Here is a 19371-nt window from a genome sequence, read left to right on the forward strand (position 1 = left end):
ACAACTACCCAGTAAACATTCAAGAAACTGGCATTTTTAGAAGAGGGTGGGTCCATTACTAACCCAGATCTAATGCTAAAATCTTATGTTTGTGCTCGAAGCACTGCCCTGAGCTCTGTCTGCTGCTTTGTCTCCCTGGATTCTACTTAACTATAGAAAGCGCACAAAAGAATCTATGGGTTAGCAGACTATACTCAGCCTTTTAAAATGACTGGTGATACAAAGACAACAAACAGTCTTTGGGGGAGGAAAACAACTGTTATGATGTATTTGCACATGCCCACATGCTGAAACACAATTCTGAAAGGTGATTACGCCAGGGTGGGGTTATCATGAGTGGGATAATGCCTTTATGGAAGAGACGGCAAAGGGTTCTTTACCCCCTTCTGCTGTGTAAGTATATAGCAAGAAGGATTCCCCTTCTTGTGAAACGGGCCTTCATCAGGCAGCAAATCTGGTGATGCTTTGGTGATGCTTCTCAGTCTCTAAGACTGTAAGGAAGTTCTACTGTTGATAAGCTGTCCACTTCTGGTACCCATTACACTGACCCCAGTGGGTTAAGGCATTCATGGTACAAACATCAACTTACCTCTCTGATTTCTTCAAACAGTTTGATGGCATATTCATACTGGGGAGGCTCAGCACTGAGATCTGCTTCCAAGACATCCCAGAAGGCCTGGTGAACAACACGCTTCACCTGACCTGCAAGGCTACAGCAATGAAATGAACTATTTTAAAATGAGCATTAAAAGACACATGTTCACTACAGAGTTCTTGGAAAACATATTTTAAAAAATCTTGAACAGGGCTGGAGAGATGGCTCAGAGGTTAAGAGCATTGGCAGTTCTTCCAAAGTACGGAGTTCAATTCCCAGCAACCACATAATGGCTCACAACCATCTATAATGTGATCTGGTGCCCTCTTCTGCTGTGCAGGCACACATGTAGGCAGAATGTTGTATTAAAAAAAAAAAAACTGAACAAAAAACCCTTAAGCTCATGATTAATCTTTTAGCACATTGTGCTTGTATAAAGCATGGGCATTGTTTTTCCACAAAAAAGAATACCGGGTTGGAGAGATAGCTTAGAGGTTAAGAGCACTTATGTATCACAAGGATCAGAAGTCAGGTATCAGAACCCTCCTTAATAAGCCAGGTGTCCTACAAACACCTGTAACCCAGCTCCAAGGACTCAGATGCCATCTTGTGGCCTCCATGTACACATGTACTAATACAGACATCAACACACACACAGACACAAACATTACAAATACCCAATATACACAATACTTTTTTTTCACTTAAGAGTTTCATGTTGTTCCCCCACCCCCAAAATCTAAAATGTTTCCTTAGCCTATCTTTCAACAACTTCAAAACATTCTGTCCTAAGAAGGTATGTTGTTAGTAGATAGTCTTCTATACAGCTCTGAATTTTAGGGATATGGTAACAGCATTGCTTTCTTCAATAGCTGAAGTTTCATGGCGAGGGACAGAACAGTTTGGTCCCAAGGAAACATGCTTTTAAATGGCTGCCATCTCCTACAAAGATGTCCCATTTAACATCAGCCAGGACTAAACTGTTGAAATAGAATTCCCAGGAAGAGCTCACAAGACTTCCTCAATCTCTTAAGTCAATACATTCCCACAGAAGCCTTAACTATATTTAATTACACACATACCATACACACAGAGAGACAGAGAAAGAGACTGCACAGCATGCATGAAGAGAACATTCCCAGGAGCCGGTTCTCCCCTTCATTCCACCATGTGGGGTCTGTGGAGCAAACCCAAGTTAACTCAGGCTGTCGGACTTGTCAGCAGGACCCTGAGACATCTCATTAGTCCCAACATAACTTACTAAGATAACAACAAGTTTTTAGAAAACCATGAATTTTCCTGCACTCTAACTACCAAGGAGCCTCTTTTGCTAGCAAGCATTACATTTCTCAGGCATTTATCACAACCCCTTCATGCCTGTCATTTAGTAAGTAACCAACGAATGCCTACTGAGTGAGTTAACAATTTTGAGAGTTAAGTGTATCTCCTAATTTTTTTCTTAAAGTAAAAACAGCTAAATATATAGCAGCACTATGAATGATGAAAACTGGCTTTCTGAGGAGTGTGAGTTAAATGTCCCTGTAACTGCAAACCAAATTCAACTTAGACACTTTAAATATTCAGATTTATGCTACTGACTGAGGAATTTCCTTAACAGAAATCTCCCTTTCCAGTGCCTACAATTCCCCCCAGGCAGCTTTAGAACAACGACAAAGGAGGCAGGACAAACATCTCTGAGCTCCTGACCTCACACGCCACACTTACCTGACCAGAATGGGCTAAGAAGAAATGAGCTGAACAATCTCACAGCTCCCTAATGAGTATCAGCAGCTTACATTTACATCTGCATAAGGCTGAAATATATGCTTTACCTTCTTTATGTTCTGGAGAAGCATCTGAGAAGATGCTTCAAATGATTAACCAAATCATGTGTAAGCACTCCTGCTATATGCCAGAAATCTAATTTTACCACGTTTTCCCTAAAGACAGTACCTAATAAAAATATGTCAATTATACTTTCAAAAGTATAAACTCTAAGGTTGGAGAGATGGTTCCTTAGTAAAGAACACTGGTTACTCTTTCAGAGGATCCAAGGTTGATTCCTAACACCCATACATAGGCTCTCACTGTCTAAAACTCCAGCTCCAGGGAAGACTACATATGCTCCTTCTTGGAGCAGCAGGTACACACGTGGTACACAGACATATATGCAGGCAAAACACCCACAAATACAAAACTAAAAAAAGTTGTAACATTTTTAACAAAAAGGGGTTGGTGGAGACTACAGCAAAAGAGGTAACTGTAGTCTAAGAAGTTCAGGAATATCAAGACAAGTTTTCCTTTTTTCTCAGAAAATGATGTATAAATTGATTTCTAAAGACTCTGGGTAAATGTACATCGAGGAACTTTTCAGTCAACAAATAAAAGACCTTGTAAGAAAGCTGAATAACATTTCTCCCCTGTAGATACTATACAAGAATTTCCAGAAATCTTGATGCACAGAAACACACATGAACACACACACAGGGAAACACAGAGACAGAAAAGAGACACACTCAGAGAGACAGAGAGAATCTCCAGCATCATTTACACACACCACAAGATTCCAGCTTACCTGTTCTCTGGAAGGGCAGTTTTCTTCAACTGGAAGTTCTCATTTACAGCTATTTCATGAGCAAGAGTCATGTCTGATAAGTTCTTTGCTGCAGTCATCACATCATCAAACATTACGCCCTTGGGAGGGCTAGTTGCTGAAAGAAAAATAAAGTCAGCTAATGCAGCAGAGGAGAAACTGTCATGCACAAGTCTCCCAGTGTCAAGTCAGGTTCATCTCAGGTGAATATCAGGGTTTCACAAGTTAGAGGATGTGTACTAGAAACAGAGTGGGCTTGGTGAGCACTACTTCTGTAACTCTAGTAACCATACTGATAATAAATTTTCAAATGCTCCTAAGACAAACTCTTTAATATAGGTCTGTTATAACTTCCTTTCAATGCTTATCCATATGTGTTTGCCTACATTACACAGAAGACTGGTAGATAAGGTTGTAAACTTCCTAACTGTATAGGCAGTTCAGTGTAAGGCTGAAGTTCCATTCCAGTTTTTGCCATTTATTAGTTCAGCTGACTCCACTAACAGATATACTGACCCCTAACAGGCTCCCTCTGAGGTGAGCGACCATCATCATCATCGTCGTATCATCACTATTAGCAGCAGCAGTAGTTTTTTTCCAAGACAGGGTTTCTCCATGTAGTCCTGGAACTCACTATCCTTAAACTCAGAGATCCACCTACCTCTGTGTCCTGAGCGCTGGAATTAAAGATGGGCACCACGCCGCCGGGCGATTTAGTAAGGAACACAGGAGGAGCCTGGTCCAAAATTAAAGCCCAACAGTGTACTTGAGGTTAGACTATCTACTAATCAGAAAAATAGTAAAGAGTTATTTCCAGATGTTACACTAAGAAACTGTTCTGACTAACCAAGTTTACAAAACCACTGCTGAAAAATCTCAGCTTCAGTGAATTAAAAATCATGACCTCAAATAAAGGTGCAGACAGGCAATGCTTTCCGGTTTGCTGCTTGTTTGTTTTAGAGGAGGCAGGGAGAGGAAGCGCTGAGGGAGAGGTGGATGACAGAGGAGGCTGACCCTGGGAACTGGCAAACCCTTCTTCAGAATACCTAGGTACTATTGTATCAAAAGTGGAGACTCTAGACAGTGTCAAGAACGAGAACAAATGCAGAATTACATGGCTGCTGTTGAGTTTCTACCTCAAGATTCTCCTTAAAAACATTTGTATTCTGTGGTCTACTCATTCCATCATATCCAGAAACTCAATGCATCAGAATGCTCATAAAACCCCATTTATAAAAGAGAAAAAAAAAAAAAGATGAAAACTGACCATCTAATGACTAATCAGTGAATAAATGTGCAGTCTATTTACTTCATGACGGAGGAGGTGGAACAGTGTTTGGACATAGTCCATCATGAGTAAGTGCTTGGTTACAATGCTGAAGGTAGGAGTCCGATGTGAAGGATGATGATTTAGCAACGTGCTGGCAGCTATTGCTGCAAGTAATCCCTTCTTTTCTCTATACAATCAATTTTCCAAGTTTAAAACTGGTAACATAAAAAAATAAACAAAACTGTTTAAGTGGGGACCTGATCTTATTGAAGATCAGTTGCTTTTTCCAACCTTAGTTTTGCTAGTTTATGATGTTATGCTCTTTATAAACAAAATGCTAATTCAAAACTTTAAAAAAAAAAAAAGGAACAATCAGATATTGTGGTTCATACCTACAATTGCAGCCCTCAGGGGGCTGAGGAAGACCACACAGCCACAAACCAGACCAGGCTACAGAGTGAAATCTTGGGAAGGGAAAGGAAAAATTAAACCAAAACACCTGCTTGACACGTCTCCTGTGTCCACAGGCAGAAGAAAAAGAAGAGGAAGAGGAGGAAGAGGAGAGCTGTCTCTCCTAGTGAGGGCCACTCTTCTGGCTCTCTCACAACCCACAGTGGAGTAATTCTCCCTGTGGGTTCATCTGGGGGGGATTTGCACAATACTGGTTGAAATCAGCAGAGCTGCCCTCTTTAGATTATTTTACTTCCTGTCCACCCTTCTGGAAAGGCAAATTTCCTTCAATGTGAAACAGGAAAGACTAATTTGACTTCATCCTAACCTGCGCAAGGTAATCTCAAGAAGGGCTGCTCCCACCATTTAGGAGACAAGATAGACAGGGCTAGGTATAGGGGTTTTAGATCCATGTTATAAAAACCAAACAGGTTAGAGATAAGGCTCAAAATAAAATGAGATTACAAACTTATTCCTAAGAACACCGGAAGACTTGTACAGTGACTCTGACATACTATTGTGGTGCATCTAAAAAGAAGGGGACACGTGATTTGCTCACAGCACTTCTGAGTTTTCAAAGCCATTATACACACTGCTAGCACACTGCCACCCCCGCCTTGCTCCCCACTGCTCACAGGTAGGAGAGCTGGATTTGCTAGAGGAATTACTGGTAAAGCTCTGCCTGGAACATTCATAGTCACTGAGCGAAGCCATGCTTTCGGAGAACCGCGAAGACTCGGAATCACTCTGCTGGTCCTCGCTCACACACTGCTTCTCGCCATTGAAAGGCATCCTGTATCACGGTGGGGCAGGGGAGAGGATGAGAACCTGCAGAGAGAGAGACATGGTCATGAATCAACATTCTGGGGCACTTCCGCTGGCTTCCAGCATAGACAGTAATGTCCACAGGTGTGACAGTAGAGGGGAAAAGTCCCTAACAGATTACCTTACCCTTTCCCCAGAACCCTGGGCAAGACTCTTGTAAAATTACCCAGACTTCCTGCCCAGACAAAAGCGGCTTTGAGGCCATATGCAGGACAAATGTGGAGCAGGAGATCCTTAGAAATGTGATGACAGGTCCTTTTGAAATGCACACAGACCACTGATACACTCCCATGGCTGGTATAGTAAGGCTCTCGTGGACTCCTTAGGCTTCTTATTCTGTTCTGGGGAAATCACTTAACCACCTGACTTCATGAGGGAAGCTGGGGCTCAAAGACTTAACTTCCAGGGCTTTGTAAAAAGTGAAAAGAATTGACTTCATCACAGGGTTTCATGCAGCACTCAAATGTAGTTATTGTTCTTACTGCTTTGTTTTATATAAAATAAGTTTAGCTGGTGAGATGGCTCATGGGTAAGGGCACTTGCTACCAATCCAATGACCTGAATTCAATCCCGGCAACACACATGACAGAAGGAGAAACCAATTCCACAAAGTGTCCTCTGACATACACATACACAGGATAAATTTAAGAAATGAATTTTTTTAAATTAAGGATGTTCAAACTCAACCTCTTGGTGCCTCTGTGAGCCTCTCATGGGACACTGAGGAGACTTTCTGGGCTTTCAAGTCTTCTCTCCTCCATTTTCATATGAACTGTCACACAGCATGAAGACTAAGATGTGTTTGGTTTGTAACAACAGCACCTAGCACAACTTGCTGAGTACCTAGGAATGTAGGGGTTCCTATGCATACTCGGAGGCACAAGGAGCGGCTCCACGCTTTCTATAAGGGTCTGTTAATAACTGCAGGGCACCTATTGTGCACTTAGAGCACGGGGAAGAGTAACTGAGCAAACACATGGGATCTGGTTAACTGAAGATGAAGGAAATGCAAAAAGGTACTGGTAACAAGCACAAGAAAAAAGGGGGAGAGGTCAGGAATAAGGGGTGCCTACAGAGGAGATCCAGACACTGTTGTGAGACACAGGGCAAGCTCTATCTCTCAGGTGCTAACAAGAACAAGGATAAACCTGGGGGTGGGAGCTTGATAAGGTAAAATGGCCCAAGGACATGTCTACCTGGTCTCAAACCAAGTTTGTTTCAGTCCTGACACTCACAGAGATGCACCTCTGCCCAGGCCAAAGTCTGAGCAAGCAGAGAACTGTTAGTTACTTCTGCAGACAGAGGTAAGGGGAAACCGCTGGAAGCACTTACCCTGTCTTAGAATCCCAAACACAATGACCATAGACACAGGCTATCAAAGAGTCCTGAGCTCTTGGCTCTTCCTGAGCACTTACAACAATGCTCTGGGGATGGCAGGAAGGTGAGCTGTTGTCATTCTCTGCCAACATTTCACTTTCCATTGCTGGCATTGCTTGAAAATGCTTCATTCCTCAGGAAGCCCCCTCCACCCTGCATCCTTTACCCTCCATCCTCCACCCACAGCTCATGGAGCTCCTCTCAGTACAGTAGTCTGTAGCACATCTCTTCCATCTCCACAAAAGATTTGCACAAATGGTTCAACGAGTAGGAACATCTGCTGTACCAAGCACAAGAATCTGAATTCCAGTCCCGCAAGCCCACGTTAAAGACCTGGACAGCTGCACGCACCTGCAATCCCATGACTGCGGGAGGGACAGAAGAATTTATGGGGCTTCCTAGGTTCCCACCTTAGCTCCAGGTACAGCGGAAGACCCTGTCTCAAGGATCTAGGCTGAGGTGATAAAGCAGGCCCCCGACATGGACATGTATGGTCAACCCACAAGAAAGCATTTGCAGCTGTTTCCTTCCAGTGACTAGTTCTGAATCTCCTGAAGAAGACAGACACTGCTTCATCTAGCAGCAACACCAAGTTCAGATGACACTCTGTCAGCTGAATCACAGTCATTGAATCCTATTTGGCACAGCTTTTACTAGAACATCTGCAAACTGACAGCCCTACACATTTACAGCTTATGGCTGCCAAGTGCGAGCCCTAGAGCAAGGACACTACCATCTATGCTCACCTTATTTAAACTCCAAATCCCTGGGCCTTGTCACTCCTGCGCCGGTTCCTGCCTTCTCTACTGCAGCGACCTCACACCAACAGGCATTTTCCAAGTAAAGGTGAATAAAAGATTTTGTCTATGGGAATTTATGAACATGGCTAATAGTTACAATTGTTCATTTAATTGTATATTCCTTATCATTTAAAAGGATCTGAATTCAAGTCCCCTGAGCCCACATTAAAAACCTGGATGGTTGCATGAACCACTGCAGTAAATGCTCAGGACAGCACATTTGGTATGTTTCTTAATTAAACAGGAAGTCAAGTGCGACAAAAAAGCAAGCACTAGGTTAAGAGCTAGGGCCCAGGCTGTCACCAGCTGACTATGTGACTGCATGTACAGCTGCTTTTTGTTGGGGGAGTGGGTAAGAGTGGCAGGGAGGTAGGGCTACCACATGGATTCTTTCAGTCAGAAATTGCTAGGATGCTCCTTCAAACCATAAGTTATATGAGACATCATGAGATGTTCTGAGAAAGCAAACATAAGCAAGCATGTTTAACTATACACAATTAAGTTTTGTGTCAACATGTCACTGCAAGTAGAATCTCAGGCACTGGGCTGTAACAAAAAGCTGAAAAGTGTCACACTGTTTAGAAGCTCTTCAGATGGCAAAAGCATCCGTGCTAACAACGAGGACTTCCCATGTCCAAGCAGAAACTTGTCATTGAAGCAAGGTACTCATTACTTTGGTAAGAAACTGTCCATTTCTTATACGGGGATACCCAGAAAGCCTAACTTGTAGTGCTGGAGTGAGATTTCACTTAGTAATTAAGGAGAGGGCTGCTTAGGACAGGGTCTGACACGGAGACAACAGGACACAGGTGTTTATGTGTTTTTCTTTGTCAAATTACCTTCAGTATTAAAACAGGAAAATGTACCTCAGGATAACATAATCATGTTTCCTTACAGAGAAACAAGACTGGCACTGACCCTAGGACAGAACTCATGCACCTGTCTGAAGTATAAAACCCCTAACAAATGGCCTGCCATAGTGTAGATGGTCTTCACATCAACTTCTACATTCCTTAGTTATGAGTTTCCACATGAGTTATCTGGGGATAAATCAATGTGACTCAAGAGGCATTGAGGGTAACTGCTTCAACTATTTCAGATTCTCTAAGACTGCTGATAATAACATTGTTGTAAAGAAGCACAATGCCTTTCGTGCTGACAAATGCAGATCCACCCATCAGGTCACCAAAGCAACTCCTAGGTAAATCAAGGAAGGACGCACCAGTCAGAGGTAAAGATGAAAGATACTTCCAAGTAAAGCTGCCAACATTACTACAATGGATATTATTTAAAGAAACGTAATTATTTTTATTTATAATTCCATTCTTTTATAATATATGGCATTATGCCATTCCTTCTCAGGGCAACGACTGGAGTTAATCACCTTAAAACTTACCGGATGAATGGTGGAAGTTTACTGCTAATATTTTAGAGACAAGGGAATGTATACTGGAATCTAAAGGAGTCAGTCATGTGTCTTACTAGGGCTAGCATTCTGTCCCACCACAGAGAGCATGGAGATCAGTTTCTAATTTGCTTGTGATCCCTCAGTTTATATTTGACTTTACATCCTTATTTCCTTTCTATAGAAAACCCTTTCTATACATGACCCTGTATTGTTCAGGAGTACAAAGATCCACCAGCACTGACATAAATGCCACTGAAGCAGTAAGAACACCGCTGGCCAAGCAGACAGAGTTCTTGATCCTAACTCTTGATACCTGCAGACTGAAGATAGGTAAGACTTGGGTAGATTACCTGAAATAGTCTAAGTCAAATGTTTAAGTGTTATTAAAAATTACAGTATAAAAATAATTTATAATACTGGAAAAAAGTTAATGTCATGAAAACCAGAGGCTGAGGATATGATCCTCGACAAAGACAAACTGTGGTAATTTGATGGTGTCCCCCACAAGGCAACATATTGTTAAGAGGGAGCCTAGTGGGAGGAGTTATATCATAGAGGCTCCAGACTCATGAATGCACTGACATTGATTTTCAAAGGTCCTAAGGTGGAAGTCTGAACTCCTTTGTAGTCCCTTGCCCACAGGACGCCTTCTATGTAATGGAGCACACAGGACACACACACACACACACACACACACACTGGTTCCTAGGTCATACACTTCCCAGCCTCCAAAATTTGTGAGCCAAATACATTATTGTTCATTATAAATCAGTCTGTGGTATTGTCTCATAGAAGCATGTAACGGAACTGACAGAAAACTGAAACTATAAGGATGGTTGTAGCTGTATGAAGTACTTGAAAATATAGAGGGAGTTTTAGAACTTGCAATGAGATGGAATTGGAGGATTTAGAAGAAACAGACTAGAAAACGTTTAGACCACTGTGAATGGAACATGAAGAGTATCTGTGGGGGAAGCTCAGAAGATAATGGATAAAGTTCCTGAAAGCCGTTCACAGGTCTTCAAGGCTGCCCTTCCCATCACATCCCATCAAAGGGCAGAACCTTGAGAAGAAGGTTTCTAGACAGGCATCCAGAGGCCACCAGTATCTACTGCCCTCTGCTACCTTAAGACTCTGCTTGAACTCTGGTTCACAGATCACAGACCTATAAAACCACCTTTTGGGGGTGCAACAACAGGGCTCACATATCAGATACCCTGCATATCAGATATTTATACTACAGTCCATAAGAGTAGCAAAAACTACAGTTAGGAAGTAGCAACGAAAATAATTCCACAGTTGGAGGATCCCCACACCATGAGGCACTGTACTAAAGCATCAGGACAGTTCAGAAACACCGTATCAGATGCTGTGTAGCAGTTTACCGCCAGACTGAAACAGTCCCTCCTGAAAAAACTCCTTAACAAGGTAAACAGCACGAAACAGCCTCAGGAAATCCCTGGAACTGACCAGAATGACTAGGCCCCTCCCTCCTGAAAAACAAACCAGGGGCAAAAACTGTGAGACCAGAGCAGAAGCCTGAGAGAAGCAGAAACCAGCCAAGCAGCCTGGGAAAGGTTTAGACTAGTTATTTGGAAAGAACACTCCTCAACCTGCTGACCCGCCTACGGGAGCTGAGCTGTGTTCCCAGTTCCAAGTTTTGTGAGCTGTAACTGATGCTGGGGTGAGTTTTGGTGATGCAGCTGTCTTTGAGCCACCTCTGTTCTTGTAAGTATCCCCTCACCCATATTCCTGTAAGCACCAGCAATAAAACTCATGGTTCACCAACTTAGACTTTGATGGTACCCATACTTTGGTCTGTTGAGGGCTTCCTATTCTGGGGTGTTTTATCACCCTAGGAAAAGTTTTGTCATAGAACAGATACAAACAGTAAGTGTTGACCACGGCAAGGTGATGTTCATTCTTCAGTCACCCAGAATGCAAGAGCTACGACCTTCAACCTGACTTCAAAGGATGTACTGAATGGCCTGGGAATCCAGACAAAGTTGTAGAAGGCATAGAGCCACTAGGAAGAGCAAAGCTCAGCGAACTGTGGAGTCAGAGCTAGGGCCCACTGGATCAAACTCCTCCAGAAGGAACTATCAATGTGAGCATCCAGTCTGTGAAAGTGTTTGCTAACCACAGTGTTAGCTTTACACCAAGACCTTGGAGTCTTGAATCCAACCCTAGGTGGAACGTTGTAGGTCTAGAGAGATGGCTTGTCACTTAGGAACACCTGCAGCTCTTGCAGAGGACCCAGAACTTTCACTCCCAACTTGAAAGTATTGGGAGATGAGACCCAATGAAAAATGTAGGTCACAAGGGCTCCACACTCAAGAACCAATCAATGCCAATTATGGAAAAGTGTGAGTTCATTCTCTGCTCTTTTCCTAACCAAAACCCTTCAGATCTAAGCACAGCAGACTTTTGGGAGACTGACAGCCATGCCAACCATCCCATCATGTCATTACCATTTGGAATTTAATGTCACAATCTCAAGGTGTTCTTGCCTGAAGCCCCCATGTGCTTCTTGTAAGCCATCAGAGTTCAGACCACTGCCTAAGATAAACAGAAACCCAGGGGATATCCTTACATGAACAAATTTGTTCCGTGTCTACTCATAAAACACCTCAAGTTTTTGATATGTCCTGCCCGAATTGCACTGCTCAGTAAGTAGTCACTTAACAGAGTAGTTTAACTGAATCTCTGCCTTCCCAGTAATTCTTAAAATCATACAGTAAGGAAATATTCCTTTCTCCAGTATCCAGTGCCTGTCCCAACACAATTCCAGGGCTAGCAAAGCCTCAACTCCTAGGAGCTTAAAGAACACTGTACATTGCACCACTCTTCTGGCTCTTCTGGCACTCACTGATACAAACAGAACCAATAGTTATGGAGCGTCATCTCAGTAATACACTCTGTAAGTGCTTAAGATAGTTTATTTCCTCAAATGTGCATTATAACTGTGTCAAGTGGGTGTTATTCTTATTTTAAAAATAAGGAGCTATGGATCGGAGAGATAGCATTTACAGGCTCACAGCAGCGCAGAGGCTCAGCTCAAGCCAGGCAGCAGGCTGCAGCCCTGAAGCCCATTCATTCTCCTCCAGGATGGCTGAGGAAATCAGTGTGTGCTCATTCTTTCCATTCCCTCTCTGCCAAATTGATTTGTCTATCATCACACGGATACTTGAACCTGAGGAAGCAACTGACCTTACCCTGGGACAGCTGTTCAAGCACTATAGTGTGAAGGACACAACGGAAAGAGATTGGTCAACAAAATAACATTCAACCAACCCAGTATGGTGACAAAAGTTCTCTATTAGAGTATCATTCCTTATCCACTGCAAAAATCCCTCGTTAAAACCCAGGTATTATCCAGAGGGCTAACTGCTTACAGCCAGTAAGTCAAAAACATTTCCAAGTAAATTGTTCAGGTTGTCAAACAGGACCCCGAGGAATGCAATCCATTGAGTTAAGGTTGGGGGGTGTCAAGAAGTATTTACTGGGTGCCCTCCTTCAAGACTGCACAAAGTCAGGCACAAAGCACCCATAGGACAGGGGGGATCAAAGGCAACACTGAGCTCTGATGGGAAGGAAACTTGCAGATGCTAGCAAACACTGCTTGGGCACCAGCTCAGAGCAAAGCGAAGCCCTAGGCCCGAGGGAAAGTCCCTACAACAATACTGGTCCTCATCTACTCAGAGCCAACCAAGAGCTAGACAACAGCCAACAAGCCAGCCACTGTCTAAAAGGCAGATAGATGCCTGTGCTCCCAGTCATGGCAGCATCGGGGAGGATTTCTAGGCACTTTTTATCCTGGAAAGCACTCTCCTCCCATCCCTGCTGCCTACTTTAACACCCATCTTCACACTCCGGGGTGTCCTCATGTTAGCTGCCTGTACACACAACTGGGTCCCTTCAGCCCCGGGTCACTTCAAGAAGGGCAATGTATGAAATCCATGGAGGCAGGAGCAGATGGTGATCCTCCCACACCAGGACCCAGCTTAAGAACCTCATTATCAGCTGGAAGGTAGAGCCGAGATCTGGGAGCTGAGGGGCTCACTACAGACAAGGACAAGCTGCCTGGTCTTCAAGGTTAAGTACCAAGACATTTCACTTTAATCACATGGGTCCCACTCCTAAGTGTCTCCACTACTCTGCTTGTACTGCATTTTAACACTTATTTGTTGACTAGATTTGTGTGTTTAAATACATGATTTGGGCTTCTTGTGGTTGGGGGTGAACAGAACCTGTATGTGCCAGGAAAGTGCTCTACCACAAGACTACTTTCCCAGTCTAATAAACGCAGTTTAAAAGGAAACGTCACGTCAGATCGAATTCCTCCCATACTAACGTAAACACGTAACTGTGTCATGCACGTGCCACCAAATCTCGCTGCTATGTTTTGTGGTGCCACCCTGAGCACACAGCCATCCTTGAGAAGGCAAGGGTCTGACCTATGTGTGACCTGAGAAGGCCTCCAGTAGGGTCAAGTCCAACGGAAGTCTCAGGAGCCCCGCCCGCTCGCCCACGTTCTCCGCTCGCCCCTCCCTCCAGCAGCACCACGTTTCCTGTCAAAACAAACGTTTGGGGGAGGGGACTGCCGAGACAGAGCCCGGCTCGGGAGAAACCCAGCAACAAGCCCCAAACACAGGCCGCGGCCCGGCCCACCGCGGCTGAGATCAACTCCCCCAGGGCCGGGGGAGCGGTGACCCGGCCTCACTGGGACCCCGGAGCGTCTCGCGCCCGGAGTATAGTCGCTGGCACGCACCCAAAGGGATGCCGTCGCGGCCAAGCGGCCCCTGCGGAGCCTGGGCACCACCGCCACCGAACCCCACTTTAGACCTCCACTCAGGGTCAAATGCCCGGACCTCGGAGGGCAACAGAACCCCCCAGCCCTCAGGAGAGGCGGTCCCTCAGATCCACGGCCCCTCCCCTGGGATGGGTACGCACCCCCAGATCCCGCGCAGAGACACGAGGAAGGCTGGGTGACCAGCGTCGCGGGGCTCCGCGCAGCCCCCTACCCAGGGCCGCCCACGCGTGAGGACTCACTAGCTTGTCAACTCTAGCGCTCTCCTTCAGCCCCACGCGGCATTTAAAGGGCCCGGAGGTACTCTCTGGGAGAGACCATCCGTGAAGAAACTGGAGGGGAGGCTGGGCCGCGGCGCCGGGATCTGGGGAAGTTCGGGAGGAGAGCGCTAAACCCTCACAGAGTTTGTCTCTAAAGACACAACTTCACTTAGCTTTCTATCGTATAGGCCGAAGCCGGCTCGGATTGAAAGCCGTCTGGATACGAGATTTTCTCCCCCATGCTCAGCGGTGGTACGGCCCGAGTCAGCCGGGCGGAGTGCACCCCGAACCGGGGCAGCCCGGAGCGCCGAGGCTGGCTCCGGCTCCTGGAGTTTGGGGGCGGGGCCTGGTTGCGTGGGGGCGGGCTTAGGGCAGCGGGTGACGCCCCAACCCTGTTTCTTCGTTTACCAGCTGGGGTGATGCGGACTGTGAGTCCAATGGAGCGGACTAGTACCCGCTCGCTGCAATGATACGAAAACTGGATGCCCACCTTCACACTGCCCCACACACAGGGTCAATCGAGCCAACAAGGTTCCAAACCGGCTGCCCACGCACATCTGTGACCAACCGCGTCATCCACTCGCGTCTACATTTTCTTGTAAACACCGGTCCTGATTTGGCCCTTGATTGGCTTCTGGTAGCCACACCTATCCAGAAGGCTTGCCTGTGTGCAAAGATAAAACGGTTGGTTTCCTTCTTCTAAGTAAGGGTTCTTTGGCAGAGCTTATCTTGAGAAGTTTCGACCTGGGCACATGTAAATAAGTGCTGGGAGGGGATCTGTGTGGTCAGGCTTACTAAGCATAACTTCTTGTGAGCTTGCTTCTGGATGTGAAGAAATAGTCTTCCCATAAAGAGAACCACTATTCTTCCAGGTGCAGATTAGTATTACTGTGGGTAGCTTCATACAAAAAAGTAAATGAATTTCGTATAAGCTGAGATATTTCTATTTATTACTAAAGTCGTATCTAAAATGGCCACCGTTATTCTAGAATGAAGAAAAACGAAAGCAGACAATGGTTGAAAGCAAGATAGAAATAGTTGTATAACATGGGCTGGTCTCGGGTTCAGACCCACCCAGGAGGTCATGTTCAGTGTGACAGGAATTGCTGTTTCTGTGCTGATGGAGTAAACCAAAGTGTTCTAAACAGCAAGATGCTTGGTATTAGCTGCTGAAACTAGTTGGCAAGTCATTCTGAACAAACCAACCTAGCAACTTGTATACATTTGTATCTGTCGCTCTCCTAAGGCTGGAACCATGGCTTAGCAGCCCTTGCTGCTTTATCATGAGGACCACAGGTAGTTTGGATCTCAGCATCCACATTGGTGGCTCACAAATACTTGTAACTCTAGCTCTAAGGGGTGCAATGCTGTCTTCTGGACTCCTCAAATACCTGCACACACATGTACATACACTCATAAGCACACATACACTCTCGCACAGAGAAACATACAGATAAATAATAAAGTAAGTCTAAAAAATGGTAAAATATACAACCTGACACAGCTCAAGAGATTAAAGACAGAGTGCTGTTGGCACCCTGGCTCTTTCCTATATCACTGGGCAGATGTCAGAAGCCTCCACTTTCAAGGCTCGCCAAATAACCACCACGTCACAACTCCACAATGTAAAGATTAACCAAAACTATCTCTAAATTCCTGGTAACCATGTTAACAATGACACAGGAAAACAGCATGTGCTTTGCAAGCTTTGTATGAACGCAGCTGAGTGCTGTGCTATGTCATTATCTAGGAGCAGGTGAGCATGAATCAGCACAGGTTTCTGCTCTACCTGGGTGACCAACTCACTCTGACACTTCTTTGAAAGCTCAGACATGTGCCTCTTGCAGGCACAAGGGAGCAATCTTTGTCACAGCAGATGAGTCTGGTTTTAGCTGTTGAGGGCTAAGGAGCTTGAAGTGGAGTACAGTGGGCTGGAGGCCAACATCAGAGAGCCCAGCCAGGAAGAGAAAAGATACAGGAAACAAATCTTCTACTGCTTTCATTTAAATAGCTTGTTATTCGAAAGGCCATTGGGGAAATTCTGACCAACTGCTCCCGGCCTGGTCTGCACTGTTAAAACAGGAGGCAGTTCTCTTAACATCCCTCCCCCACACCCCGCCCCGCACACATACATACACACAAACACAAAGCCTTGTATCACCTCCCTGCCATAGGTCAAACTGTAAGATGAAGTCCTCACTTAGGTAACATTTATGACTTTCTTGGGGCAAATACCTGAAAAGGAAAGCACTTAGCAGATGAAATCATTAAAACTGTATTTGAAGAAATCTTGCTGTCGTATCTATTTCTGTGTTTGTATTTGAGACAGGGCTCACTATGTATCCCGGGCTGGCCACAAACGTCTGGCCTTTCTTGATTAGCCTCTGAGGTGCTGTGTTTACAAGCATATGCTTTCACACCCAGCTTTGCACCTAATATTTGTAAATTACCTGCTTTGAACCACTGGAAAGACTCATGGTAATAGCTTTGTTGTTCTTCAAAATACAATTTGTTGTAGAAATTATACATATTTAAATATTCTATCCTTGGCAAAACAAACAAAAAAAAACCCATCAATTAATTTTCCATGAATGCATATATTTCCTTTTTTACACTGCTAAAAAAATTTTTTTTAGAGAAAAAAAATTTTGGGGAGAATTGTTTTTTGGTTTTGTTTTACTTGTTTGTTCTAATACTGCTGTCAGCCTGGAAGCCATGAACAAACCATTAGCTAAATCTTGAACCCCTGAAATCTGAGTCCTAAATTACAATAAATTCTTGGGGAAAAAAATCAGAAAAAAAAAAACCAAAAAACAAAAAACCAGTACTGTAATAGAGATTCGCAACTCTCTCAACCAATTTGCTGATTGAGTTACATCTTGGGTTAATTAAATGGAACCCCAATTGAGCTGTAACACACTCACTGCTTGTGAGGGCTGGAATTGGGGAGTAGAAGCCCCATGGAATGAAAAAACACTGTCAGTGATTTAGCCCTCTGTTTTCCTCTGCTGGAGTTGGGAAGCCCCTCTTCCTGAGTTTATCTGACTTCTAAGCTTCTCATTTTTTTCCGTTTCTTGGAACTCTACTCTAGGAGACCACATACTACTCCTGCTTGGTTTATGTCCCATTGCAGCTGTCTGGACATTCTTGAATCTTTCTGAACAAGGGGTTTCTGTAGTTTCATTTTGTACTGAACCCCACAAATCATGTAACTGATCCTGGTCTCACAACAAAGAATATGAATCTAGGTTTTGTTTTGATTCCCAGTACTGTGGATTGAGCCTGGGGTCTTTCACGCATGCTAGGTAACTGCTCTACCCCTGATCTGTATTCCCAGACCATTTTTATTTTTTATTTTTTTTTTTATTTTTGATACAGGGCCTTTCTAGGTTTTCCAGGCTGGCCTTGAACTTTCTCTGTGGTCCAGACAGACTTTGAACTTGCCATTCTCCTTCCTCAGAGTATAATGCTTAAATGATTCCCACCCTCCTTACCCTGATCTCTAACGAAAATCTGTTACTTCATCTGGTAGTCAGGTGAAGAAATTGATATCTATTTTAATACCGGAGGAAAAATTAAAATAAAACCCCAACCACTATGTTCATCTCAAGTTTTATTACAGCTCATTTAAGCAAGTTCTAACAAAAATTTTGAATATACAAAATATATATTATTTTGGACTTATGTCCTTCCTTTTATAGGCTTATATAAGCTATGATTCCATTAAAAGAAAAAGAAAAAATTTAATGGACTTAGATATGTCCCCTCTTCAACTTAAGGTACTAGAGAAGGGACTGGAAAACAAGCCAGTAACTTAAGGGACATGCAACTGAAGGCAGAGGAAAGGAAGGCAATCTGACTAATGCAAACAATAGAAAATAGGGCACTGAGTATTCAAACCATAGCCACATACCTTCTGTTCAAATTTGTTGTGAACCCAAAACTGCTCTTAAAAAATAGTCTACTGGGGCTGGAGAAATGGCTCAGCGGTTAAGAGCACTGGCTGGGTTCAATTCCCAGCACCCACATGGCAGCTCACAACTGTCTCTCCAAGATCTGTCACCCTCACGGAGACATACATGCATGCAAAATACCAATGTACAAAAATGAAAAAAAAAATTTAAAAAATATTCTGGCATATTGAAAAATAAAGACACCTTATTGCTATGTTTGTATTTTTTCTTTGGCTTTGAAGATTAGGTTTAAGTTGCCAACCAGTTTGACTATGAACTGATGCTTGATCGGTTTTCAAGATCATCAAAACCAGTTTTCTCTGGCTTCTTTGAACCGAGTATAAAGTTTTGTATCTCCCCTCGCATTTAGACACAGCCTGATCCTGACCCTGAAAACTACTAAAAACAGCAATAGCTTCAGCAGTTCCAGCATCCCCTCCACCTTCTTTCCACTTACCTGGACAACGCTACTCTCCTGTGGGACTCAAAGAATGAGAAGTAAAGTGAAGATTGTTCTGTGGCCAGTGAAGTGGGAAGTGGGCGGGGCCAAGGAAAACCAATAGGAGTTGGAAGAGGTGTTTGGCTCAGTTTCCTCACCAGGATATTCCTCTCCTGCAAGCCTCCGGCCCACCAGGCAATTGCTTTTCTAAATGCTTTTGTGAATCAACTTGTAGGCCCTCACTCTTTAAATCAAATGACACCCAGGCGCTTCTAAAATAAGATGTAAAACCTGGAAGATGGAAGAGAAACGCGTGATTCTCCAGCTAGCATTCAATTTCCAAATACAAGTTACAGAGTAGCAATTGCAAGGCATTGCCATTTATGCCAGAGAGGGTTTAGGCTGGGGCAAGCCCGCACAAGTGCTTTGCTTATAAAACATGTCCAAGAGGACTGAAAGAAACCTGATTGATGAGGAGGTACCCTACTCAGGGGGAGGGGAGGGGAGGTTGACCTGCTGCACATTTAGACAGCTCATGTTTGTTGTCAGTGAGTGCACATTCATCCACATTATCATACAACTATATCAGTC

General features: G+C 44.1%; 1 protein-coding gene across 2 annotated transcripts in view; it reads right to left on the reverse strand.

Moving 5' to 3' along the window:
• Tcp11l2 (t-complex 11 like 2) overlaps nt 1-14690 on the reverse strand; it is a 34283-nt gene extending 19593 nt beyond the window's left edge. Inside the window, exons 1-4 of one of the 2 annotated variants that reach the window (XM_060377834.1) lie at nt 14371-14690; nt 5544-5736; nt 3171-3306; nt 590-710 (exon numbers count right to left, since the gene is read on the reverse strand). In XM_060377834.1, the coding sequence (XP_060233817.1) occupies nt 590-710; nt 3171-3306; nt 5544-5700 (414 nt within the window). In that variant the 5' untranslated portion in view covers nt 5701-5736; nt 14371-14690. Of the gene's footprint in view, nt 1-589; nt 711-3170; nt 3307-5543; nt 5737-14271 lie in introns of both variants that reach the window. The other variant, XM_021656566.2, reaches the window with a different exon arrangement.
• Nucleotides 14691-19371: the final 4681 nt, after the last annotated feature.

The sequence above is a fragment of the Meriones unguiculatus genome, chromosome 2 (genome assembly GCF_030254825.1).
Source record: "Meriones unguiculatus strain TT.TT164.6M chromosome 2, Bangor_MerUng_6.1, whole genome shotgun sequence".
Classification (NCBI taxonomy): Eukaryota; Metazoa; Chordata; class Mammalia; order Rodentia; family Muridae; genus Meriones; species Meriones unguiculatus.